The sequence below is a fragment of the Pogoniulus pusillus genome, chromosome 17 (assembly GCF_015220805.1).
Source record: "Pogoniulus pusillus isolate bPogPus1 chromosome 17, bPogPus1.pri, whole genome shotgun sequence".
Taxonomy (NCBI): domain Eukaryota; kingdom Metazoa; phylum Chordata; class Aves; order Piciformes; family Lybiidae; genus Pogoniulus; species Pogoniulus pusillus.
The window spans coordinates 22,903,845-22,929,779 of NC_087280.1; the positions used below are offsets into that span (position 1 = coordinate 22,903,845).

Sequence of the window (25,935 nt, forward strand, 5' to 3'; positions counted from 1 at the left end):
TCCTCTTTTTTCTCTTTTTCCCCCTCTTTTTTCTTTTATCTTTTTCCTCTTTTATTCTCTCTTTTTTCTTTTTTCTTTTACCTTTTTTCCTCCTTTTTTTCTCTTTTTCTCTTTTTTCTCTTTTTTCTTTTCTCTTCTTCCTTTTTTTTATTTCTTTTCCTTTTTCTTCCTTTTTCCCCCCTTTGTCTTTTTTATTTTTCCTTTTTTCCGTTTTTTTTTTCCCTTTTTCCTCTTTTATTTTTTTCTTTTCTATTTTTCTTTTTTTCTTTTTCCCTTTTTTCTTTTTTCTTTTTTCTTTTCTCTTTCTCTTTTTTTATCTTTTCTCTTTTCCTTTTCATTCTTCTTTTTTTAAAATCTTTTCTCTTTTCCTTTTCACTCTTCTTTTTCTTTTTTCTATTTGTCTTTTTCCTCTTTTTTCCCTCATTTTTCTTTTTTTCTCTTCTCTTTTCCCCTGTTTTTTCTTTCCCCTTTTTTCTTTTTCTTTCTTTCTTCCTCTTTTTTCCTCTTTTTTAATATTTTCTTTTCTCTCTTTCTTTTTTTCCCTGTGTTTCTTTTTTCCCCTTTTCCCTCTATCTTTTTCTTTTCTATTTTCCTTTTTTGCCCTTTTGTTTCTCTTTTTCTTTTTATATTTTCTCTTTTTATTTTTCTTTTTTTTTACCTTTTTCCCTCTTCTTTCTTTCTTTCTTCCTTTCTTTCTTTCTTTCTTTCTTTCTTTCTTTCTTTCTTTCTTTCTTTCTTTCTTTCTTTCTTTCTTTCTTTCTTTCTTTCTTTCTTTCTTTCTTTCTTTCTTTCTTTCTTTCTTTCTTTCTTTCTTTCTTCCTTTCTTTCCTTTCTTTCTTTCTTTCTTTTCTTTCTTTCTTTCTTTCTTTCTTTCTTTCTTTCTTTCTTTCTTTCTTTCTTTCTTTCTTTCTTTCTTTCTTTCTTTCTTTCTTTCTTTCTTTCTTTCTTTCTTTCTTTCTTTCTTTCTTTCTTTCTTTCTTTCTTTCTTTCTTTCTTTCTTTCTTTCTTTCTTTTCTTCTTTCTTTCTTTCTTTCTTTCTTTTCTTCTTTCTTTTTCTCTTTTGATTTTTTTTCCTTTTTTTCCTTTTCATTTGTCTTTTTTTTTTTTTTTTCAAACTGTTTGTCTTTTGGATTCAGAGCAGCTGTCAGGGGCACCAGGTTTAAGCCAATTGCTTTAGCAATTGAGGGAGGTGAGGCTGTTTAGTTTGATGAGGAGAAGCTGAGGAAGCTGGGGCTGGTTAGTTTGGAGGGACCTCATTGCTGTCTACAACTACCTGAAGGGACACTGTGGAGAGGCTGCTGCTGGGCTCTGCTCACAGGTAACTGGAGACAGAAGAAGGGGGAATGGCCTCAAGCTGAAGCTGGGGAGGTTTAGATTGGACATTAGGAAGAAGTTTTTCATGGATAGAGTGGTCAGGGACTGGAATGAGCTGCCCAGGGAGGTGGTGGAACCTCCAACCCTGGATGTATTTAAGGGTGATTTGAATGCGGTGCTTAGAGCTACGGTTTAAGGTGAATCTTGTAGAGTAGGGTTCTAGGTTGGACTTGGTGCTCCTGAGGGGCTTTGGCAACCTGTGATTGTGTGATATGCAGTGATACTCCTCCTGACAAGACACTGCTGCTAGTGACATCCAAAGTTGTGTGGCTAGCAGATTGCTTGAAGTGATCCTGCCACTCTGATCTGGTGAGACCTCACCTAAAGTGCTGTGTCCAGGTCTGGAGCCCTCGGTACAGGAAGGACATGGACCTGATGAAGTAGGTCTAGAGGAGACCCATGACAATAAGCAGGGGGTTGGAGCAGCTCTGCTATGAGGACAAGCTGAGGGAGCTGGAGGTGTTCAGCCTGGAGAAGAGAAGGTGGCAGGGAGACCTGACAGAAGCCTTTCAGTACTTGAAGAGGGCTTGCAAGAAGGATGGAGAGAGACTGTTTGCAAAGGCTTGTAGTGATAGGATGAGGGGCAACAGCTTCAAGCTAGACAAGAGTAGATTAGATTGGATGTTAGAAACAAGTTCTGCACCATGAGAGTAATAGAACACTGGAACAGGTTGCTCAGGCAAGTGGTTGAGACCCCATCCCTGGAGATATTCAAGGTGAGGCTTGACAGGGCTCTGGGCAACCTGACCTAGCTGAGGACGTCCGTGCTGACTGCAGGGCAGTTTCAACTAGATGACCTTTGAAGGTCCCTTCCAACCCAGACTATTCTGTGCCCTGCAGTGGATTTTCTCAATATGTGCCTCTGATCTTGAGTTTTAAATCACTGCCAGCTTGCCAAAGGAAAAAGCTGAGTGAATCTTGGAGTGGCACAGCAAAGAGAATTGGCTCTTGTTGCTTCTTCCAACTCCATTATCCAAACACTTGGAGGAAATATCAGATTTAGGAACTCAAAGGGCATCAGAAGCGTCTTGGGAGTAGCAGACCTGATGATAGGTAGTTTTGGTTTTACATCTTTGTCTTCTTTTGTTCCCAGCTACCAAGGATTTTTTAGCTTGGACACTGTCTGCTTTGTTCCTCTGCAAGTCCCTCCATGTACTCCCCCAAACCCAAGCAGTGATCCTCCTTTTGGGCAGAGCACCTGATGGCAGCAGAAATGATTGCAGCCTCACAAACAGGGCATTAACATTTTCAGTAGATATCATAAAAGCAGGTTGGAAAAGGACTCCTAAGAAACAAGCAGCTTGTTCTTATGCAAATTTGCTCAGGTGGTGTGGCTGCAAGAGGAGAAATCCTGAAAGCTTTTCATCTGGAGCTCTGTCCTTGAGTGGTCAGGAGGTTTTCAAAGGCTCGGAGACTTGCGGTTTGTTTTGACAAGGGCTGTGTTCTTCTCACCTGATGCATTCGTCAGCTGCTAAGTGTTTGCCTCCTGCTGCCCCCCTCTCTCTGAAGTAAACAACGTGGAATATCCACTGCAGAACAAGGGGAAACATCAACTGCTTTTGTGTGAGTCGCATCAGTTATCCCGCTTGCTAGAGAGCCGCCTCCCTTCCCCTCGCCCCAGCTCTGTCTCTCTGATCATGTCTCCCTTTCTTCAGTCTGCTCCTTACAGTCTTCAAAGGCCTGATTTCTTGTGCTCTCTCTCTCCAATAGCACAGTAAGTGGAGATGTTAAACTGAGCCTGTACTGGTGGGATTATGTAGAGAAAACGGCTTAGAGGTGGCTTGCAAAAGCCTACAGCCAGCTGCCAGGTCTGATACTCCTCCTTGGCAAGCAAGCCTAATTATCTGGAATCTGCATGCTGCTGGACAAGCACCACAGGTTCATCTCTCCTGGAACGAAGCAGAAGCTTCACTTTTGAGCTCAGATTTTTCTTTTCAGAAAGCGTTTTCCACCCAAAATTTAGGTAGAAGTATCCATCAGTCATCTTAGTGGTTGTCACTTTGTACCACTGGGCAAGTGGGCTGGTGATAAAATGAGCCTTTGGACTCTGCCAAACTAAATTCTGGTGCTGGTAGCTGTTCCACCTAAGAAACCTTTCCTGCTGTTTGACTTCTGACTGTGAAGTCCATGTTCCCAGGACTCGTTGCAGGATGTCCTTCCTAGCCCAGCTTCTTAATAAAGTCATCAGTGCCTTGCCCTTGGGCTGGCTGGTGAAAATCTCCCTCTGACTTAGCTTTCTCATCTGTTCTTCAGCTCCTTATGCTGCATTACTGCATGACATGTGTTTTACATGATCCTAGGTTAAATCAGAGCAGACATCAAAGAGAGTCCAGCAGTGCTGCCTGAGTTGCCCTCAGTGTTATCACCTCTTCTCTAGTGGCTACAATCATAGAATGGATTAGGTTGGAAGGGACCTCAAGGATCATGCAATTCCAACCCCCTGCTATAGGCAGGGACACCTCCCACTAGAACAGGATGCTCAAGGCCTCATCCAACCTGGTCCTGAACACCTACAGGAGGGTTGTGGGGCACAGAAGCACCCAATGTGATCACATTGGGTGCTTCTGTGCCCCACAACCCTCCTGGGCAACCTGTGCCAGTGTCTCACCACCCTCCCTGCTAAGAACTTCTTCCTAACAGCCAGTTTAAATCTCCCCTCACATTCTGTGCTCCACAGCCTCCCTGGAGGTGTTCAGGACCAGGTTGGATGAGACCTTGAGTGACCTGTTCTAGTGAGAGGTGTCCCTGCCTATGGCAGGGGGTTGGAACTGGCTGAGCTTTGAGGTCACTTCCGACCTAAACCATTCTGTGATTCCATTTTAATACATTGTAGAATTGTAGCTGCTTTCTGTGATGCTGAGGGTGTAGGGAGTGACAGGTGAGGAGGGCAACTTTGATGGTGTTTGACCAAAGAGAATATGTGAGATTAAAAAAAAAAAAAAGAAGGAATTAGCCTGGAGGAAGTAATTTATAATTTAGGGGCAATAAAAAAATCTCAGGTAGCTCTTGAGTCTTGTCAGAGTAAGAGGATGGACCTCCAGTGTTTGACAGGTTAGAACACTGAGCACTGGAATGTGAGAAAGAGGAGCCATAGATGGGATGGTGTCCCAGGCACCCAGCAATGGAACAAGGGGACACAGTCTCAAGTTGTGCCAGGACAGGTCTAGACTGGATGTCAGGAGGAAGTTGTTGTCAGAGAGAGTGATTGGCATTGGAATGGGCTGCCCAGGGAGGTGGTGGAGTTGCCATCCCTTGAGGTGGTGCAGCCAAGCCTGGCTGGGGCACTTAGTGCCATGGTCTGGTTGATTGGCCAGGGCTGGGTGCTCGGTTGGACTGGCTGTGCTTGGAGCTGTCTTCCAAGCAGGTGATTCTGTGATTCCTCTTCACCTTGCATCACTGTGTGAGGACCTGCTGAGGTTTTCAAGGAGATCAACACAGAGTTTCAGGATATCTTCTGAGTATGTGCACATAATTCTTCCATCGTGGAAGCTGCCATGTGGCATGCAATGTGGTCTGGGCAGCAAAACTACCACCAGGTGGATGCTCTGAGGCCATTGGCAGAAGAGCTTGGAAGAAATGAGTGGGAAAAAAAAAAAAGGAAGTATGCTTCAAGGCACAATCAAAAGGCTCTGGAAGAAAATCTTGGACCCTCAAGCTGGAATCATAAGAAATTGTGTAGGCTGAGATTTGGATTCATTCTGGAGCTGTTTGTGCTGCCTCGGAGCCACAGGAGTGGTGGCAGAGCTGGTAGACAGCCAGGATGGGAAGCGAGCAGGATGCTGTGGGACCATGCTGGCTGGTTTATCTACAGTGATGATGCTTGCTTGCTGTTTGCTGTGTTGTTTTATGTCTGGCTAAGGCTGCAACTTACAGAATCAGATGAAGCCCAGGTTTTGGTCCTGTAGGAGTTGTGAGGAAACTAAGAAGCAGAGGATTTGAAGTGCTAAGAAAAGAAAAACCCATGACAAATGACCTGCTGACTAGACAGCAGAGTGTCAAACGTGCTTAACAAGCTGCTAATTCTGATTCCTCAAGCTTAGAATCTTAGCTCCATGGAGTAAGAGAACCACAAGCACTGGGATACAGGCAGGGAGAATTACGAGGGCTGAGAGTGTTAACAGAGCCTTGGTGTGTTGGTTTGAGACTAGCTGGAATGTTTTAGTGAGAGAAATTAGATGATAGGTCATGAAAAAGAAACAGTGGTGATGTCTGCTGCACTCACAGGCTTGCTGAGATGTACAGAAGAACATGAAGATAGCTAAGTGTGTGTGTGTCTGTTGGAGCCTGTGCCTTCCCCCAGGACTGCTTTCTATGTAATCCTTCTGCTTCTAACCCCCCATGCTGATCCTCCAAACTCACCTTGCATGTAAAGCAGACTCTGGGATAAAGGAGAAAGAGGTGGAAGGGTGGTTGGGAGCCCCTCCTGGGGACTGATTTCTGGGAGAGCTGCTGTGGTTTTGTATTACTTTTAACTTGCATATATCTGTAAATACTGTAACTGTCTGCTGGTGTCTTGTGCTAAGCTGTGAATATTAAGCTTCATTCCTTAGCTCCCAGCTGGCTGAGTCTAGTCTGGGTGATTTCATAAGAGTGGGGGGGACAGGTAACACCCAAACCATCACACTTGGTGATGTGGTGGATCTGCATTTCGTTTATGAGAGTGTTATGGAGATTGGAGAATGAAGGAGAAATGGCACATAAAAGTTCCAATAGCTGAAGGAAGCCTCCAGGAAGGCTGCAGAGAAACTTTTTATAAGGATCTCTAGCAGCAGGACAAGGGGGAATGGTTTGAAGGTGTCAGAGAGTGTCATAGAACGTCAGGTTAGGTTTAGACTGGATCCAAGGAAGAAGTTCTTCAGTAGGAGGGTAGTGGAACTCTGGAATAGGTTACCAAGGGAGGCTGAGTCCTCAATTTGGATGATACCTTGAACAGCCAAGTCTGGGCTCCTCAGTTCAAGAGAGATGTTGAGGTACAAGAGGAGGCAGAGTGTCCAAGGTGTCCAGAGAAGGGCAGCAAGGCTGGGGAGGGGCCTGGAGCACAGCCCTGTGAGGAGAGGCTGAGGGAGCTGGGGGTGTGCAGCCTGCAGCAGAGGAGGCTCAGGGCAGAGCTCATTGCTGTCTGCAGCTGCCTGCAGGGAGGCTGTAGCCAGGTGGGATTGGGCTCTGCTGCCAGGCAGCCAGCAGCAGAACAAGGGGACCCAGCCTCAAGCTGTGCCAGGGGAGGTCTAGGCTGGGTGTGAGGAGGAAGTTGTTGTCAGAGAGAGTGATTGGCATTGGAATGGGCTGCCCAGGGAGGTGGTGGAGTGGCTGTGGCTGGAGGTGTTGCAGCCAAGCCTGGCTGGGGCACTTAGTGCCATGATCTGGTTGATTGGCCAGGGCTGGGTGCTCAGTTAGACTGGCTGAGCTTGGAGGTCTCTTCCAAGTTGCTTGATTCTATGTCTGTGCCCATGGTGGAGAGGTTGGTGCAGATGATCTCTAAGGTCCCTTCCAACTTGAGCTGTTCTCTGATAAAGTTTTTTCCATGACTTTCAAATCTGAGTCAAGACTGTAAGATTAATTTTCATGCAGATTTTGGGTTGCTGTGCCTTCTAGGTGAGTCAGAGCTGATAAAAAGAGAGCTTCATTAAAGAAAAAAAGCATCAAGAAATTCTGGGAGGTATGCAGTGAGAAACAAAAGGACTGATTGTGGAGTTAAAGCCTAGTTAAAAGGGTAGAAAAAAAGAAGTAGGACACATAAAGCATCTTTAGGGTGGAAAGAAATTGATAGCAACTTGACACCAGGTACCACTCTGTGGACTGGTGCTGGCCAGTATTTATAATTGCAATGACTGGAAGGAAAGGCAAACAGTAAGATATTAAGATTTACTGTCTGCAGCTGATACAAATTACACAGCAGGAAGAAGGGCTGCAAGACTGTGGGTACTGGAATGGAAGATGAAACATAGGCAGTGGCAGGGTAAAGCATCTTTGAAAGAGCGGTTTAAAGCCTTCAGACACATGGTTGGCCTCAGAATTAGTTCTAGCCATTCAAGAAAACATAAGTAGCTATTAGAAAGACAGCTTGATAAAGATGTCTGTGCCATGTGCAGCAGCAGCAGTAAAGAATAAAAGTGAATAAGGTGCCTGCATGTGTGAAAGAAAGAGGCAGACTTGGAAGATGTTCTAATATCCTTACAGACTTGAATGGCAATGCCTCCTGTGGAACAGTGTTTGTCATAGGTCATTTCTTTTGGAAGAGAGAAAGCAGTGATACAGAGGGGCTGGAAGGAGCACATGAAAGTGTTTAGTGGCCTGGAAGGCAGCTTCTGTATGAGGGAAACATAAGGGGTACTAGAGCTGTTGAGTTGTAAAGGGAAGGAATAGAGCCTTAGAGTGCAGAGAGAGGACAGCAGTGTGCAGCAGTGAGTCCTGTGCTGGGGAGAGGCTTCCCAATGTGTGACAGCAAAATGGACCTCATTGCCCTCTACAACTAGCTGAAAGGAGGTTGTAGCCAGGTGGGGTTGGTCTCTTCTGCCAGGTACCCAGGGACAGAACAGGAAGACACAGCCTCGAGCTGTGTCAGGGCAGGTTTGGGCTGGATGTTGGGAAGAAGTTCTTCATAGAAAGAGTGATTGACTTTGGAATGGGCTGTCCAGGGAGGTGGTGGGTCCCCATTCATGGAGGTGTTTGAGGAGGCTGGAGGAGACACTGAGTGCCATCAGTTAGTTAATTAGAAGGGTTAGGTGATGGGTTGGACTGGATGATCTCAGAGGTCTTTTCCAACCTGGTTAACTCTGCCATTCTGTGTTTGGTGGCAGCATGGTGGGAAGCAGGGACTCCACTCTCTGTTCTCATCTCCACACCATTGCTGCAAGGCCAAGATACAGTTTCACCGCTTTGCAAGTCTCCATAAGGCAGCAGTGTGGGAGCAGTGTGTCAGAGACAATGTGAGGCAGTCTGTTATCAGGCTGGAGGAACCAGGACAACATTGAATGGAATTCCACAAGGGCAAGTGCAGAGTCTTGCACCTGGGAAAGAACAGCCCCAGGCAACGAGATGGGTTGGGGACTGACCTGTTGGAAGGCAGCAAAGGGGAAAAGGATCTGGGAGTCCTAGAGGATGGGAGGTTGGCCATGAGCCTCCAATGTGCTCTGGTGCCACGAGGGGCAATGCCATCCTGGGGTGGATTAGAAGGGCTGTGGTTAGTAGGTTGAGAGAGGTTCTCCTGCCCCTCTGCTCTGCCCTGCTGAGGCCACAGCTGCAGTACTGGGTCCAGTTCTGGGCTCCCCAATTCAAGAGGGACATAGAACTGCTGAGAGAGTCCAGCACAGAGCCACAAAGATGCTGAAGGGAATGGAACAGCTCTGTTAGGAGCAGAGCCTGAGGGAGCTGGGGCTGTGCTGCTGGGACAGAAGACCAAGAGGTGACCTCAGCAGTGGTTATCAATGTGTGCAGGGTGAGTGGCAGGAGGCTGGAGCCAGGCTCTGCTGGGTGATGCCCAGGGACAGCACAAGGGGCAATGAGTGGAAGCTGAGCCATAGGAAGTTTCATGTACACATAAGGAGGAATTTTTTCCCTGTGAGGGTGACAGAGCCCTGCCACAGGCTGCCCAGGGGGGTTGTGGAGTCTCCCTCTCTGGGGATATTCAAAACCCTGCTGGATGTGTTCCTGTGTGATCTGCTCTAGGAGATCCTGCTCTGGCAGGGGGTTTGGACTGGATGAGCTTTTGAGGTCCCTTCCAGTCCCTGACATTCTGTGATTTATCTTCTCTATAAAGCTGTTCTAGTGGCTCAGTGCAAGAATGGGAGGTGCCATGCTCCCAGAGTCTCATTTTGCATGGGAAATAAAACACTGTGTTCTTTTGGTCAACACACATTTTCACCACCTCTGTGGTGGGAAGCAGAGCACCTATTTTGTTGGAGCAAGAGGGAAAAGCTGTAAGGTTTCCTCCCTTGCAGTTTACAGCTTGGTGAATTTGAAGATGCAAACTACTTTGGATGTCCCCAGCAGTGTTACTTTAAATACTCTAAAGGCAGAGAGGGGAAAAAAAGCAGCAAGATGTTGTGTCTTACTTGGCCATTGCATGGAATGAAGATGCAGCAATTGATTCTTTATGTAACTCATAATTAACCTGAGGATCCCCACCGTGGGTAGCATTATGAAGACAAATGCCTTATTAAGACTTCTTGGAGCACATTAGACGTTTTATGAATAGCTTCTGCATTTAGATTAGTCAGGAATGGAATTAGAAGTGTCCTAACTCCTTTTGTTTCAAGACATGTTGTGATCACCAGCCAGGATGACTTACTTTTTTTAACACCCTTGGTGTAAAGAGGTAAGTTCAGAGCTGGAAATAAGGCTTGGGTGGGCCAAGAGTAATTTTTCTGTGCACTGAGGTTATTTATACAGGCAAACTTCTAAGTGAGAGCAGAGAGGGAGGAAAAGTGATCCAGGGATTAGGCTGCCAATTTAGGACTTGCAAAAATTCAGCTTCTTGCTTTCCCAGACTGCTTTTAAGAGCTAATTCATTTGACACAGATTCTGAGACATACATAAAGCCTCACCTCAGACTTAATCTTCAGGTACCTCAGGCTATATAACCTGGCTGTGACTCATTCCAGGTTCCACAGGGTTCAGATAGTAGGAAAAGGTGTGCATGTGAGAGGAAGTCATGGGTAGACTGCTGATGAGTTTTGGAGGCCCTATCACAGATGGGAATATAACAGTTAACCTGCTGAAAATGAGCGTGAGGAAGAAGAGTACAGCACCAATATAGGCTGGGCAGTGACTGGCTTGAGAACAGCCCTGAGGAGATAGACTTTGGGGTGCTGGTGGATGAGAAGCTCAATCTGAGCTGTCAGTGTGCTCTGGCAGCCCAGAGAGCAACCAGAGCCTGGGCTGCAGCAAGAGAAGTGTGGGCAGCAGGGTGAGGAAAGTGATCCTGCTCCTCTGCTCTGCTCTGGTGAGACCTCACCTGGAGTACTGCATTCAGTTCTGGAGCCTCTGGGACAGGAGACATATGGATGTGCTGGAAGGTGTCCAGAGAAGGGCCACAAGGAGCTGGAGCTGCTCTGCTGCGAGGAGAGACTGAGGCAGTTGGGGCTGTTCAATCTCGAGAGAAGACTCCAAAGTGACCTTAGTGTGGCCTTTCAGTATCTGAAGGGAGCTACAAGAAAGCTGGGGGGGGACTTCTTAGGCTGTCAGGTAGTGATAGAACTGGGGGCAATGGAACCAAGCTGGAAATGGGTAGAGTCAGACTGGAAGTTAGGAAGAAGTTGTTCAGCATAAGGGTGGTGAGAACCCTCGAAAGCATTGCCCAGGGAGGTGGTGGAAGCCTCATCCCTGGAGGTGTTTAAGGGCAGGCTGGATGAGGCTGTGGGCAGCCTGATGTAGTGTGAGGTGTCCCTGGGCATGGCAGGGGGGTTGGAACTGGCTGCTCCTTGTGGTCCCTTCCAACCCTGACTGATTCTATGATTCTGTGATTTCACTGCCTTGAGCAAAGCACTTGGTTGTCACCAGTGGGAGGTAACTGCCTGCTTTCCTCACTGCTACAGAATCTCTACACGCCTTGAACTGTTCCTTAGTTTTGTTCTGTCTGCCAAACAGAACATTTAAGTGTCCCAGTGCAGCATTTGCTTTCCTTTAGGAATTATATTTCTATGTAATAGTTTTGGGTTATTTTAATGGAGGGGAGGTGGAATATTAGCACTGCCCATGGTTTTTGTTTGTGCTATCAGGAGCTTGCCCTCTGCCACCTTTAAGAAGCATAGGAATATAGAATCTTAAAATGGCTCAAGTTGGAAGGGACCTCAGAGGTCATCTACTCCAACCTCTTTGCTTCTGTACCCAAGAAGCTTGCTCAGCCAAAACACCATCTGAGTTCAGCAAAAGTTTTGTGATGGGTTCAAAGCAAGCTGGGCCTCGTGTCCTCACCACATGGGCAAAGCACCAGATGTAATGAGGACAGGCATGCAGAGCCAGGCACACCTCTCCGAGGGTGAGGAGGGGGTAGAGGTTTCCATTAGCTTCCTTCTTGTTATCATTCCTCTGTATCAGCATCCACTGACCTCAACAACCCTTCCTTCTTTCTCATCCTTTTATCTCTCCCATCCTTTTATCTTCTGTCTCTAACTCCAACCCCTCTCATCTTTCTTTCTAGAAATTCCTGTAGCCTATATAGGTGTTGTTTTTTCTTGCATCTTCAGTCTTTTCTGTTTGCTTAATCCTCTTGAAATCTTCTGGCCCAAATTCCCAGCCCCATCCCTTCCACTTCATCAGTTTTGCATGCCATACCTGCTGCTCAGGAGTCTCTGGGGGCATGAGAAAACCTGGTTTATTCCTTACTGTCCTACTTGTCTAAATAAGCAGCTCCCCAGCATGTGTCTGCACATTTTCATTCCCGAGGGTTGAAAGGACAGTACCCTTCAAGGCTGGCCCGAGCTAAAATTAAGGCTGCAGACACCAGGCACAAATGTTTCATTCAGCTCCCTGGTTTATCCCTCTAGAGCCTCCAAATGATTTCTATTAGTATTCCAAGGGAGAGCTCACTGATGGAATTAGTGAGAAACCAGACTGTCAATTTATTTATACCCTGCCTTAGGGCATAACCATTGTGCATGTGTAAAGCTATTGAGATGCAGAGAATATGCTGTAAGTGTGTATCTATTGTATTGACTGCCAGGGGGGTTGCAGGGCAAAGCTGCTGCTCCCAGGCTTGAGCAGTGACCAAAAGTGGGAGAGGCTGCTGTGAACTGGTTGTGCTCTGTGCCAAAGACCCTTTTCAGGAAGCAACAAATCACTCTGAGATCTTCTGTCTCCCTCTGTTTATTAGCATCTCCCAACTCGAATTTTCCTCTATCTCTGGTTACCCTTGTGGAGAAATTTCTAATTATACTTCTGGAGCCCTTCCATCATCTTCAGCAATATCTGTGTTATGAAACTATTGCAGCCTGTGGCTACAGGAGCATTTAGAACAATGAATAACAAAGGTGTGGGCTTGGTTGCTTTTTTTCCCCGTTGCATTGTGATGTAGCCTGTGAGGAATTCTGAGGGCAAGTGGAGAGAGGTATTGGAACCGTTTAGCTGTGGATGTGTATTTGATGCATCAGTGCTCAGTATGAACGAGCTGGTTTTTTTTTCCACTATGATCTGATCAATTTTGTTTAGAAAAATGTGTGTTGACAGTGTCCTGGACAAGTAATAATTCCAGCAATAGCTTTTACTTCTGCTCCTCAGCTTCCTATTACAGTGACAGTGTCACAGCACAGTAGTCGGTGCTGTCAATTAGGCGATGCAGATGAGCATCCTACTGTCCCAGCAAGCCTTTTGGCAGAAGAAGCAAGAAATGAATTGGTTTAACTAGACCCAGAGTCGTTAGACTACAGTGTCTGCTTCATTCATCCCACTGCCTGTGCCACCTACCTCTGGGATTTGTTTCTTCCCATGAAAAATGAATGCACCCAGAACTGGGACCGTTGTTAGGCAGCACCTCCCATGCTGTCTGTTGCAGGATGAAAATGGGGATGGGGATTAGTCCAAGTTGTTTAGCTCCATTATTCTCTGTAATAGCCAGGAAACAATTAACCTGTTAGCCCTTAACACGATGGCTGCGAAAGACAACGAGTCGGGGCCCATGAGACCAATTTGTGTTAGGGGAGCATGAGGCATCAGGATGCTGCCTGTTCCATACTGGTAGTTCCCTGTACCTGAGAGCAGGAGCTGTGGGGAGATGTGAGCAGACAATCAAAGTAAGGTAGCTGTGTCAGCTTGTTTCTGAGGCTGGGCTAAGCAGGCCTGAGGAGCTTGGCTGCAGCTCTCCAGCGCAGAGGTAACTGCTTCCTGCTGCACAACTCGCTTAGGCTCTCCTGGCTTGGAGGGTTTTGCACCATGCTTCACTGCTCAGGTAGTCATGGGCAAAGAGGACACAGCTGCACAGCGCTGGGCTAGAGATGGGGTCACTGCGAATGCAGAGTGGCAGGACGCTGCAGGAGAGGTGCCATCAGGCAGAGCAGCTTCCTCCTGTACAGCTGTGGCTGGCACACCTTGTGCTGTCACTACATCTGTAAGCGAGGCACTGGCACTGCCATGGAGCCTGCCATCAGCTCCTCACCCAGACCGAGGTGACCGAGGCGTGCCTGCCATCAGCCCCTCACCCAGACCCAGGTGACCGAGGCGTGCCTGCCATCAGCCCCTCACCCAGACCCAGGTGACCGAGGCGTGCCTGCCATCAGCCCCTCACCCAGACCGAGGCGTGCCTGCCATCAGCCCCTCACCCAGACCCAGGTGACCAAGGGTGCCTGCCTTCAGCCCCTCACCCAGACCCAGGTGACCGAGGCGTGCCTGCCATCAGCCCCTCACCCAGACCCAGGTGACCAAGGGTGCCTGCCATCAGCCCCTCACCCAGACCCAGGTGACCGAGGGTGCCTGCCTTCAGCCCCTCACCCAGACCCAGGTGACCGAGGGTGCCTGCCATCAGCCCCTCACCCAGACCCAGGTGACCGAGGCGTGCCTGCCTTGAGCCCTCACCCAGACCCAGGTGACCGAGGCGTGCCTACCATCAGCCCCTCACCCAGACCCAGGTGACCGAGGCGTGCCTACCATCAGCCCCTCACCCAGACCCAGGTGACCGAGGCGTGCCTGCCATCAGCCCCTCACCCAGACCCAGGTGACCAAGGGTGCCTGCAGCCAGCCCCTCACCCAGGCCCAGGTGACCAAGGGTGCCTGCAGCCAGCCCCTCGGCTAGGCCCAGGTGACCAAGGGTGCCTGCAGCCTGCCCCTTGGCTAGGCCCAGGTGACGGAGGGTGCCTGCAGCCTGCCCCTCGGCTAGGCCCAGGTGACCAAGGGTGCCTGCTGCCAGCCCCTCGGCTAGGCCCAGGTGACCGAGGGTGCCTGCAGCCAGCCCCTCACCCAGGCCCAGGTGACCAAGGGTGCCTGCAGCCAGCCCCTCACCCAGGCCCAGGTGACCAAGGGTGCCTGCAGCCAGCCCCTCACCCAGGCCCAGGTGACCAAGGGTGCCTGCAGCCAGCCCCTCGGCTAGGCCCAGGTGACCGAGGGTGCCTGCAGCCAGCCCCTCGGCTAGGCCCAGGTGACCGAGGGTGCCTGCAGCCAGCCCCTCGGCTAGGCCCAGGTGACCGAGGGTGCCTGCAGCCAGCCCCTCAGCCAGCGCTGCCACCTGCCCCTGAGCCAGGCCGCGGCGTGCCTGCTGCCAGCCCCTGAGCCAGGCCAAGTGACCTCTCTCCTAGTAAGTATTTTTCTTTCTTGAGTTTCCCGTCGCATATTTTCACAACTCTGCTTTGCAAGCAGAGTCTAAACACCTTTGCACGTGTGTGTGCTGCAGGGCTGCAAGGGGAAGGCCTGGAGAGCAGGCTTCCCTCTCAGCAACGCGAGTGGGACCAATTATTATCCACTCCACCAGCTCCTGGCATTGCTGACAGCTGCCATCAATAACATTAGTCTGCTACGTCAGTTCTGTCAACAGCTTCGCTTTAATGCTGGTCCTGCTGTGCACCTCCAGCTCCTCCCTCTGCCAGGAGCTGAGGAAGGAGAGAGGGAATGATATGAGCTGAAAAATGGAAGCCTGTCTGCGTTTGAAGTGAATCAAGTCTGTTAGCAAGAAATCCTCTTGCTGAGGTTTCCAGCTGCTCCTCCCGAGCTGTCTGGTAGCTCAGCAGGATGGGTCCATCGTACAGCAGTGCATGAGCAATTACTGTCTGAAGCTCCTGAGCTATATTGTAGGTTTTTTATTATTATTATTTCTCTGCTCATAGTTTCTTAAGGCCTTTTCATATCCTGAATAAAGCTCCAGGGACTCATAAAGCCACAGGCTGAGTTTTAGAGCAGTCACCATTCGCATCTCCTGGATTGATAGGTATTTAGTATGTTGCCTTGATCTCGCCAGCAAGACCCTGAGGTGCACCCCAGGGAAAGCCAGGAGATGTTCTTTGTGGTTGGGTTTTTTTTTTTCTTCTGCCCCTGAGAAAATAACTCTTTTGCTGTGGAAATGACATATTTTAGCTCAGAAATGTCACCGCTTCTGCCTGCCGATCGTAACTCTGCCACACCGAAACGCCTCCGCTCTGTCAAAGTACAATCATAAACCATTTAGGGAGGTATGCAGAGCCACTAAGCACTCTCATTGCTTTGCACTGATGACCTTTGGTGCCCATAAGCCTTTCCTTCTGTTTTCTTACTGTTATTAATTACTGCTGAGGTTCACTGTACCTGGGTCTTGCTTGGCAAAGCTTGCAATGGAGGTGAATAGGATGGAGAGGAGAAGTCATAGAATGGTAAATGGTGTCAGAGATTTGCCACTGTGATAATAATATTGAGGAGACTGTTGTGGGAGCAGAGGTTAGTTCTCCACAGACCCTAGACTTTGCCTAGCACTGAGGTTGTGGTTTGTCAGATTGTCTGTGTGCTTTTCGTAGAGTCATAGAATCAGACAGATTGAAAGAGACCTCCAAGCTCATCCAGTCCAACCTAGCACCCAGCCCTACTCAATCAACTGGACCATAGCACTAAGTGCCCCAGCCAGGCCTTGCTTCAGTACCTCCAGGGATGGCGATTCCACCACCTCCCTGGGCAGCCCATTCCAATGCCAATCACTCTCTCTGCCAATAACTTCCTCCTAACATCCAGCCTAGACCTGCCCTGGCACAGCTTGAGACTGTGTCCCCTTGTTCTGTTGCTGGCTGCCTGGCAGCAGAGCCCAACCCCACCTGGCTACAACCTCTCTTCAGGCCATTGCAGACAGCAATGAGGTCTGGACAGGTCCTATGCTTATTTAGTTGTCCAGCCATTCAGTATGTATCTGAGCTCAGTTGCAATTTGTGGTGTTCATGGTCATAACTACAGATTGATGCTTTGCTCACAGAGCCTCAGAAAGGAAATAAGAATACAAATCTTTATGATGGGAAAATACATTTGTTATCAGAGAGGGCATTTGCAATGCCAGGTCATACCTGCACATGCTGGACCCCTTAAAGATGAAGTGGTGGCCTTCATCCTGTCCTCTAATGAAAATGCCCAGAAAAAGCTTTTCAAGAAAGCTGCAAAGGTTTCTGTGAGGAATCTCTTCTTTCTTCTCTCCATGTGCACGTTTTTGGCTTAGGAGAAGAAGAAAAAAAAAAAATCATTTTGACTCTACAGAGCTGCTCAGGCCCAAAGGTCCTGAAAACACTTTACAAACAACTTGATGCAGGGGGAAAAAGAAGCCAGAGCGTACAGAGCTTCATTACCAGTAATGAAGGAGCTGGTGGAAAGTCAAGTGCAGGCCATGCTGGCATGGGGCTCCCGCCATGCTGGCATGGGGCTCCCACCATGCACAAGGCTAATGCCATGGCTGTGGGCTCCTGAGAGTTGCTAGGGAAACAGTCCTGAAATGGAGCTGGAGGTGTCATCAGAAGGCTGTCTGCAGCGGTGCTTTGTGCTGCAGAGGCACATGAGGCTGATATTGGCAGACACAGCAATTGTTCAGCAATTGATTCAACCCCTGATGTGTTAGCGTTAAGGAGAACATGTGACACGGCCTCTAAATGCCAAAGAGGAGAGATTTTGCAGTTCCTTAGTTTCTTTTTAGTATAGCTGAGCTTTGTTTGTCTCCTGCTCTCTCACCATTTGGATGGAACTGCCATTGATTGCATTGACTGACTCCTGGGCAGGCCCTGGGTGTGTTCCTTCTTAGCTGGAGCTTCATTTCATTTTTCTAATTAGGAAAAAAGAAAAGCAAACACAGACCATCCACAATCAAATCTCTTTCCAAGTGAGGATCCACAACTTGGAGGAGTCCTTCCTTGAAAGATGATGCTAATAATCCAGCCCCTGCTTCCCTATCTCTGCTAGAAAGAGATCAGTTTTTAGGCTGAGGAACTCCTTAGAGGTGTTTGTTGGTTTACAATTACTTTGCAGTTTGTTTCCTTAACAAACCATTCATAAGTTGTTAATGATCCCTTCCCCCCTTCTTTTTTTTTTGCCCCCCAGCTTCCTTTTTATGTTGCCACTGCCCAGTGTTTACAATCATGGAAATGACTTTTTTCCCTCCCCATTACTTTAGGGAGATGACTTCTTTACAGAGAGAAAGAAAATATGAATCCTAATGATTTCTAAAAGTGGATTTACAGTCAGCTCCTCCTGGGCTCTGAGTCTAATTCTTAACAGTGATTACTTCTGCAGCTGGAGCTGAGGCAGTTCAACTGTTTGCTTTCTTTTTCCCATTACTAAAATAGAGGCTTAGGTAGAACCTGGAGACCAAATGCTGCCAGTTAATTGACAAATCATAGAATGGTTTAAGTTGGAAGGGACCTCAAAGCTCAGCCAGTTCCAACCCCTTGCCTTAGGCAGGGACACCTCTCACTAGAATAGGTCGCTCAAGACCTCATTCAACCTGGTCCTGAACACCTGCAGGTGTTTGATCACATTCTGTGCTTCTGTGCTCCACAACCTCCCTGGGCAACCTGTGCCAGTGTCTCACCACCCTCACTGCAAAGAACTTCCTAACATCCAGTTTCAATCTACCCTCTGCCACTTCAAACCCATTCCTCCTCATCCTGTCATTACAAGACCTTGTCAATAGACCCTCCCCAGCCCTCCTGTAGCCTGCTTCAGATACTGAAAGGTCACTATAAGGTCTCCTTGAAGCCTTCTCCAGGCTGCAGACCCCCAACTCTCTCAGCCTGTCCTCGCAGCAGAGCTGCTGCAGCCCTTTGAGCATCTTTGTGACCTTCCTTGGACTGGCTCTAATAGTTCCATGTCCTTGTGTTGGGGGCTCCAGGACTGCACACAGGACTCCAGGTGGGATCTCAGGAGAGCAAAGCAAATCATTCTGTAAGGGAAATTTCCACACGATGCAAACATCAACAAATGTCTAATTCAGAGTGGAAGAATGCATCACAGCATTATCAGGTTGGAAGAGACCTCTAGGATCATCGAGTCCAACCTATCACCTAACCCTTCTAATTAACTAACTCATGGCACTAAATGCCTCATCCAGCCTCCTCCTAAACAGCTTCAGGAAATGTGACTCCCTGGACAGCCCATTTCAATGCCAATCACTCTTTCCATGTAAAACTTCTCAACCTGCCCTGTTGCAGTTTGAATGCTCAGAGTTGTCCCTCTGTAAAACACCCCTGCCCCTTTCCATGCAGCTGTGAGGTGCACACTCAGTACTGAACCTTTCTGCTTTTCTCCATCAGGGTGTGCAGCTGGGGACACAAGAGCTGGAGGAGATGGGAAGTAAATTTTGCCTGGGTTTGCTGATCCTGCACCTCAAATCCCTTCCCTGCAGCCAGAAGGTGATGGCTCAGGCAGCACTCCTGCTGGATCTGGAGGAGGAGATAACGGATCGGGCACAAAGGTCAGTGATGGTGGCGTTCCGATTGCTCCTGTGGGGATGTGTTTTGAGGTTTCACTCTCTAGTACTGAACTCTGCTCCTGGTTGAGATTTGCCTTGTGGAAAATGGAGTGTGTTGAAAGTAATTGGACACGAAGATACAATTGACAGTCAAAGAAAGTGCTTAGAAGAGTGGTTCCATGCCCTGCAGCCATCTGTGTAGATACAAAAAGGTGACAGAAATGGATGTGATTTATATTTGCCAATGGAGTTCCATTTTCCTATCAAAACTGATTACTGGAGGATAAGGATGGTATTTCCCCAGAAAAAAAAATGCATCAGCAGGCAACATTTTTCTACTCATTGGAATGTCAGGCAGGGTTTTATTCACCTCACATCCTCCATGGAGAGGATCTCTTACAGGGAAGACATTCTCGAAGAACTGCAGGGTAGAGAACAAATATTGCAGATTAGAAAAAGAGTTTGATATCATCATTTAGAAACTGTAGGCCTGATTCTGCCAGGATGCTTCCAGAAATTCCTCTTTTCATAGAATCAAGCAGGTTGGAAGAGACCTCCAAGCTCAGCCAGCCCAACCTAGCACCCAGCCCTGGCCAATCAACTACACTATGGCACTAAATGTCTCATCCAGTCTGTTCTTGAACATCTCTAGGGACGGCCACTCCACCACCTCCCTGGGCAGCCCATTCCAATGCCAATCACTCTCTCTGCCAAAAACTTCCTCCTCACACCCAGCCTAGACCTGCCCTGGCACAGCTTGAGGCTGGGTCCCCTTCTCCTGGTGCTGGCTGCCTGGCAGCAGAGCCCAACCCCACCTGGCTACAGCCTCCCTTCAGCAAGCTGCAGACAGCAATGAGCTCTGCCCTGAGCCTCCTCTGCTGCAGGCTGCACACCCCCAGCTCCCTCAGCCTCTCCTCACAGGGCTGTGTGCTAGGCCCCTCCCCTGCCTTGCTGCCCTTCTCTGGACACCTTCCAGCACCTCAACATCTCTCTTGAATTCAAGAGCCCAGAACTGGACACAGCACTCAAGGTGTAGCCTGAGTAGTGCTGAGCACAGGGGCAGAAGAACCTCCCTTGTCCTGCTGCCCACACTGCTCCTGAGCCAGCCTGGGATGCCATTGGCTCTGCTGCCCACCTGGGCACACTTCTGGCTCATCTTCAGCTACTGTATACCAGTACCACCAGTACTCTGAGCTTGGGGACTGAGTCTCTTCTGATTGACTTTTCCCTCTCCCATTTCCTCACAGAATTGGCTACTACAGAAATTTAGAGCATAGATATGTGACTTACTGATGCATAGGAAGAAGTAATGATCCCATTTATTATTTAGGTGGTGTTTTTTCCCAAAGTGCAAAGTTCATTTCTTTGCTCCCTACATTCAATTGGATGTATTGAAGTGAGGTTGTCTCATTATAAATATATGGACAGTTTGGCCTGGAGAAATGTCAGAGTAGCTGAGGGGCCTGGGAGTGTTTAATCTGGAGAAGAGAAGGCTGAGGGGAGATCTCTGCTCTCTGCAGGTACTGAAAGGAGGTTGGAGTGAAGTGGGCATTGATCTCTTCTCCCCAGTAACAAGAGATGGGACAAGAAGTAATAGCCTCAGGTTGCCTCGGGGGAGGCTGAAGTTGGGCATGAGAAGAAAATTCTTCACTGAAGGGCTTCTCAAACCCTACCACAGGTTGTCCAGGGAGGTGGCTGTGTCCCTGTCCCTAGAAGTGTTGAAAAGGGTCAGAAATATGATGCTGAGAGACATAGAATCATAGAACCATAGAACGGATTAGGTTGGAAGGGACCTCAAAGATCATCCAATTCCAACCCCCTGCCATAGGCAGGGACACCTTCCACTAGAACAGGTCGCTCAAGATACCATCCAACCTGGTCCTGAACAGAATCACTCATCAGAATGATTCCTTGCTCCACATCCTCCCTGGGCAACCTGTGCCAGTGTCTCACCAACTTCCCTGAAAAGAACTTCTTCCTAACATCCAGTTTCAATCACCCCTCAAACCCATTCTTCCTCATCTTGTCATTATAATACCATGTCAGTAGTCCCTCCCCAGGCTTCCTGTAGCCCCCTTCAGATACTGGAAGGCCACTCCAAGGCCTCCTGGAAGCCTTCTCTTCTCCAGGCTGCACAGCCCCAACTCTCTCAGCCTGTGCTCACAGCAGAGCTGCTGCAGCCCTCTCAGCATCTTGGTGGCCTCCTCTGCACTGGCTCCAACACTTCCATGTCCTTCTTCTGTTGGGGGCTCCAGAACTGCACCCAGGACTGCAGGTGCCTTGATGGGGTTAGAAAATGATTGGACTGGATGATCTTAAACAATTCCATGATTCCATGAGTTGTGATGAACTCATACTCAATGCAAACAGGATCTTCACAGAATTTACTTCAGCACTGAGTTTTCTGTGAAATGAGAGGCTGAAGGGAGCTGGGGGTGTGGAGCCTGCAGAAGAGGAGGCTCAGGGCAGAGCTCATTGCTGTCTGCAGCTGCCTGCAGGGAGGCTGTAGCCAGATGGGGTTGGGCTCTGCTGCCAGGCAGCCAGCAACAGAACAAGGGGACCCAGCCTCAAGCTGTGCCAGGGCAGGTCTAGGCTGGATGTTGTTAGGAAGTTGTTGTCAGAGAGAGTGATTGGCATTGGAATGGGCTGCCCAGGGAGGTGTTGGAGTTGCTGTCCCTGGGGGTGTTGAAGGAAAGCCTGGATGAGGCACTTAGTGCAATTGTGTAGTTGATTGGCTGGGTGCTAGGTTGGACTGATCTCAGAGGTCTCTTCCAGCCTGGTTGATTCTATAATTCCATAATCCTTTCCAGGCCACCATCACTTGTAGCACTGTGTACGAGCACATATGCTTGCAATAATGTTGTTCCAAGACAAACAGAGAAGGAAAACTTAGTGATGTGATATGATTTGAAGCTCCCCAATGGCTTTGTCATCAAAGAGCTCTCTCAGCTTTGTTAGTGTAAAGCAAGTTTTTCAGTTGCAGAAATGCTCCTGTGATTTATAGCAGGCTTCCAGGCTTCTCCCTGCAGGAATACTTAACTGACATCACTACCACCTGTTCCTTGCACCAAAACCCATCTTTACAAGCTTGTTCACAGTGCTTCATGTTTACCAGGGGTGATGGAAGGGGGGGAAAAAAAAAGAGAGCTAAAAGACAGAGTCATTGCTTTGGATTAGCTGTGCCCATTTGTAGGTGTACACATACAAATGAAGCACTTGAAGTGTTGTGCTAAGCACCGTGCGTGGTGTGGACAGCCACCGAGGATGGATTGGTGTGACATTAGAGGGAGCTGCTGCAGCCTGGCTGGGTGGGTGGTTCTGAGGTATAAATCAAGCTCTCGCTTTGGAGCTGGAGCTGGAAGAGCCTTTGCATGAAAATGAGAGGTCAGGACGGGTCCAGAGGAGGGAAATAAAGCTGGGGAAGGGCCTAGAGAATAAATCTTAGGAGGAGTGAATGAGGGAGCTGAGGATGGTTAGTGAGGAAGAGGAGACTGAGGGGAGACCTCGTTGCTGTCTACAGCTGTGGGACATTGTGGAGAGGCTGCTGCTGGGCTCTTCTTACAGGTCATTGGAGATAGAACAACAGGTAATTGGAGATAGAACAAGAGGGAATGTCCTCAGGCTGAGACCGGGGAAGTTTAGACTGAACATTAGAAAAAAGTTTTTCATTGAGAGAGTGGTCAGGGAGTGGAATGAGCTGCTCAAGGAGGTGGTGGAGTCACCCAGCCTGGTTGTGTTTCAGGGTGGTTTGGCTGTGGTGCTTAGGGCTGTGATTTAAGGTGAATCTTGTTGATAGGATTACAGGTTGGACTTGGTGCTCCTGAGGGGCTTTGCCATCCTGCATGGTTCTGTGATTCTGTGAAATGTTTGCAGGTTGCTTGCATGCAATGTTGCTTTGCATGCTTAACCCCCCAAAAAGTGTGCAACATCCTTGAATGCTCTCTGTGCTCTCTGCTTCTGAATGTGCAAGTAGGTGTGAAAATGTCCAAAGTTTTGTGTGTCTTTGCCAAAGCAGAGTCAGGCTCGGGGATTTGGGCTCCTCAGTTTAAGAGTGAAGGGGATCTGCTGGACAGAGTCCAAGGGAGGGCTATGAGGATGATGAGGGGACTGGAGCACTGCCTGGTGAGGAGAGGCTGAGTGACCTGGGGCTGTTTAGTCTGGAGAAGAGAAGACTGAGAGGGGATTGAATCAACGTTTCTAAGTCTCTGAGGGTTGAGGGTCAGGAGTGGGGGACAGGCTCTGCTCACTGCTCCCTGGCATAGGACAAGCAGCAGTGGATGGAAGCTGCAGCACAGCAGGTTCCAGCTCAACACAAGGGGCAACTTCTTTTCTGTAAGGGTCCCAGAGCACTGGCACAGGCTGCCCAGAGAGATTGTGGAGTCTCCTTCTCTGGAGCCTTTCAAGGCCTGTCTGGCTGTGTTCCTGTGTGCTCTGAGCTAGATTGGACTGGATGATCTCTTTGGGTCCCTTCCAACCCCTAACATCCTGTGATCCTGTGTGAAACCCTTCAGGTGCAGCACAGGAAATTCTTGTTCTGATTTTTTTCTTCCGTGCTTTACCTCATGAACAGGGGTGGCCTTAGACAGCTTGCAGGCCACCTCTATTCTAGGGGTCTGCACTCTCCTGCTCCCAGGAAAGGATACCCATGGTAGCTATTTAAGTGGGGAGCAATGGCTCTGACTAATATTTTCTGGCAAAGACATGCCTAGAAAAGGTACGACCCCTTTGTGACTCTTACCAGAGTGATACTCACTCACATCAAAAGGAAAGAATGGATGTTGTGCAGCCTTGATGAAAACACAGCCTTTATTTGCTTTGCTGGGGTTTTCTTCTGCAGAAAACAAGCCACTGTAGTGCTGTGAGCAGTGTGATGCATTGCACAGTGCTTATGCTGTAGACCTCTCTCTCCATCTAATCTACCTCTTAAATATGCATTTCTGAGTGCCCATCTCTCTAGTACTCTGGGTGACAGGTCAAGCCATGGAACAAGAAGTTAAGGCAGCACTGGATATAGCTGTCTCCCAGATGAAATGTCTCATTGCAAAGGTAGATAGATCAGAGGCTGTGGAGCCAGAGGTCTTTTCTGTTGTGAAGTCCCTGCAGTTCATGTCCTACATTTGTCTCTCTTTGCCCTGGTGTCTGGAGCGCGTGGCACTGACTTGGTCTCGGCATCCCACTCCGACAGCAAACGTTTTCACCTGTCAAGGTTTATAGCTGCATGTGTCTTTTAATTTTCCTTTTCAGGCTGTCTCTGCTCTGGCTATTTTGCAGCCTTATTCTTTCACCACTGCTGTGAAAGGGATGAGGAAGCAAGCTGGACACTGCCTGCTTCCCTGGGATAAACTATTTGCTGTGCAATTTATACAGCTCTGTCAGAACCAGTGGTTAGCAAATTGGAGCAAGGTAATAGGTGTCAGTGAAACGAGTGGTCTAGTGGAGGCATCCTGGGTGGATGGGGGATTTCTCACACCAGTTCAGGTCCAGTGAGTTCAGTGTCATGTCTCCAATGAGGCAAAGAAAGGTGAAAGAAGCCTTGAGTAGGTTTAACTAAATAGAGTTTGGTACAGAGACAGAATTTCTTCCTGTCCCTGCTCTGCAGCCTCTTTCCCCCCATGTGTGAGCAGTAAAGAGAGTCCTTTACAAGCATGGGAGCATAACTCTTGGATAAGTTGGTAGCAGAGCTGTATCTGAGAATAAATGTGGGTGGATGAACCTTCCATGAGTAGAAGTCTACTGCTAGTAGGATGCTAGGGGAAATATTCTAAACCCAGTAAATCCTTGAACATCCCAAAGTTGGCCTAAAAGTTCTGTGCCACTGCTCCCCAACGTGTCTAATGGAAGCTATCACAGGAACATGCCAAAAGGTGGAGAAAATCTAAGGGGCACACAAGATACAATGTGTGATGGTGAGAAAGATGGATTCAATTGCTCCAGACGTTAGCTGATGTCTGAATTAGCAACCTGTGCTCCTGGGACACTTCACTCTCACCTTGTGACCTTCCTGTTGCACAAAACTTACTTAGGCCTTTGTTGTTTGTGGCTTTTCTTCTCACAAGTGATATTTAGGTGTTTGTTCTGCACCAAAGAGCCTAGCACTCAGTAGGGTTGGACTTCTGGACCACTTTACCCAGGTCAAAGTCCAAGTATGTGGAGAGTTTCCTGGGCTTTGCAGCCACCTTCAAAGAACTAAGCCATATGTCAGGTGCTCACATAAGCACTTTGTTCTGCCCTCTCTCAGACCTGACCTCAGCACCATGCTATTGTCGTGCCCCAGGAAGGATCACAGCATCCTGCTGTGTTTTGCAGTCAGTTCTGCCATTCAGAAGCTCTCTGCTGAGAAAAATGAAATGCCAGCTTTTGCTTTGGACATCATGCTTTTTGGTAATAGGTTTCATGCCTCATTTGGTGTAAAGGCAATTAGGTTTTAAGTCAACACTGTCCAGGTAGCTTCACATTTGTTATGACTGCAAAGAGGATGAGAAGAAACTGTTTGTTCACTTAAAACAGGTTTGAGAGACAGGGAGAGCAAGCACAGCCCTCCACTACAGGTAGGGTAGAATGGAATGGAAAAGGGTTGGATAGGAGGGGAAGGGTAGGATAGGATCAACTTGGTTGATTTGATTCTGTTCATTTCAATTCTGTTCTAACCAGTTTGGAAGAGACTTCCAAGCTCAGCCAGCCCAACCTATTTCTCAGCCCTATCCAGTCAACCAGACCATGGCACTAAGTGCCCCAGCCAGGCTTGGCTTCAACACCTCCAGCCACAGAGACTCCACCACCTCCCTGGGCAGCCCATTCCAATGCCAATCACTCTCTCTGACAACAACTTCCTAACAACATCCAGCCTAGACCTGCCCTGGCACAGCTTGAGACTGTGTCCCCTTGTTCTGTTGCTGGCTGCCTGGCAGAAGCACCCTTCCCTTCTTCCTCTTTGAACTGCTGGCATGTTCCCTCCTTTTCTTTTCCTCTGCCCACCAGCTTGTGCTGGGAAGGGTTTTGCATAGGCAGCAGCAGCTGTGGCCATTTGTTCACGAGATCACTCTTATGTGTTGAGACAGGCTTTTGAGAACTCATTCTGCACGTTCTGCTGACTCAGCTGTTATTAACCTCACATGTTTCTTTATCATTTCTTGCCTTGCCTGAGCAGAAGCAAACCTCTCTTCGCCCCAGATGGTAAATATGTCTAGCACTACCATTAATCAAAAGCAGAAGGCTTAATCTCTACTCTGATCCTT

At 48.3% G+C, this 25,935-nt stretch overlaps 1 protein-coding gene across 1 annotated transcript in view; it reads left to right on the top strand.

The window, feature by feature from the left end:
* Nucleotides 1-25,935, top strand: part of AGBL1 (AGBL carboxypeptidase 1) — a 387,722-nt gene that overhangs the window by 252,333 nt on the left and 109,454 nt on the right. Inside the window, exon 23 of the mRNA XM_064157083.1 lies at nucleotides 18,543-18,703. Within this exon, the coding sequence (XP_064013153.1) occupies nucleotides 18,543-18,703 (161 nt within the window). The remainder of the gene's footprint in view (nucleotides 1-18,542; nucleotides 18,704-25,935) is intronic.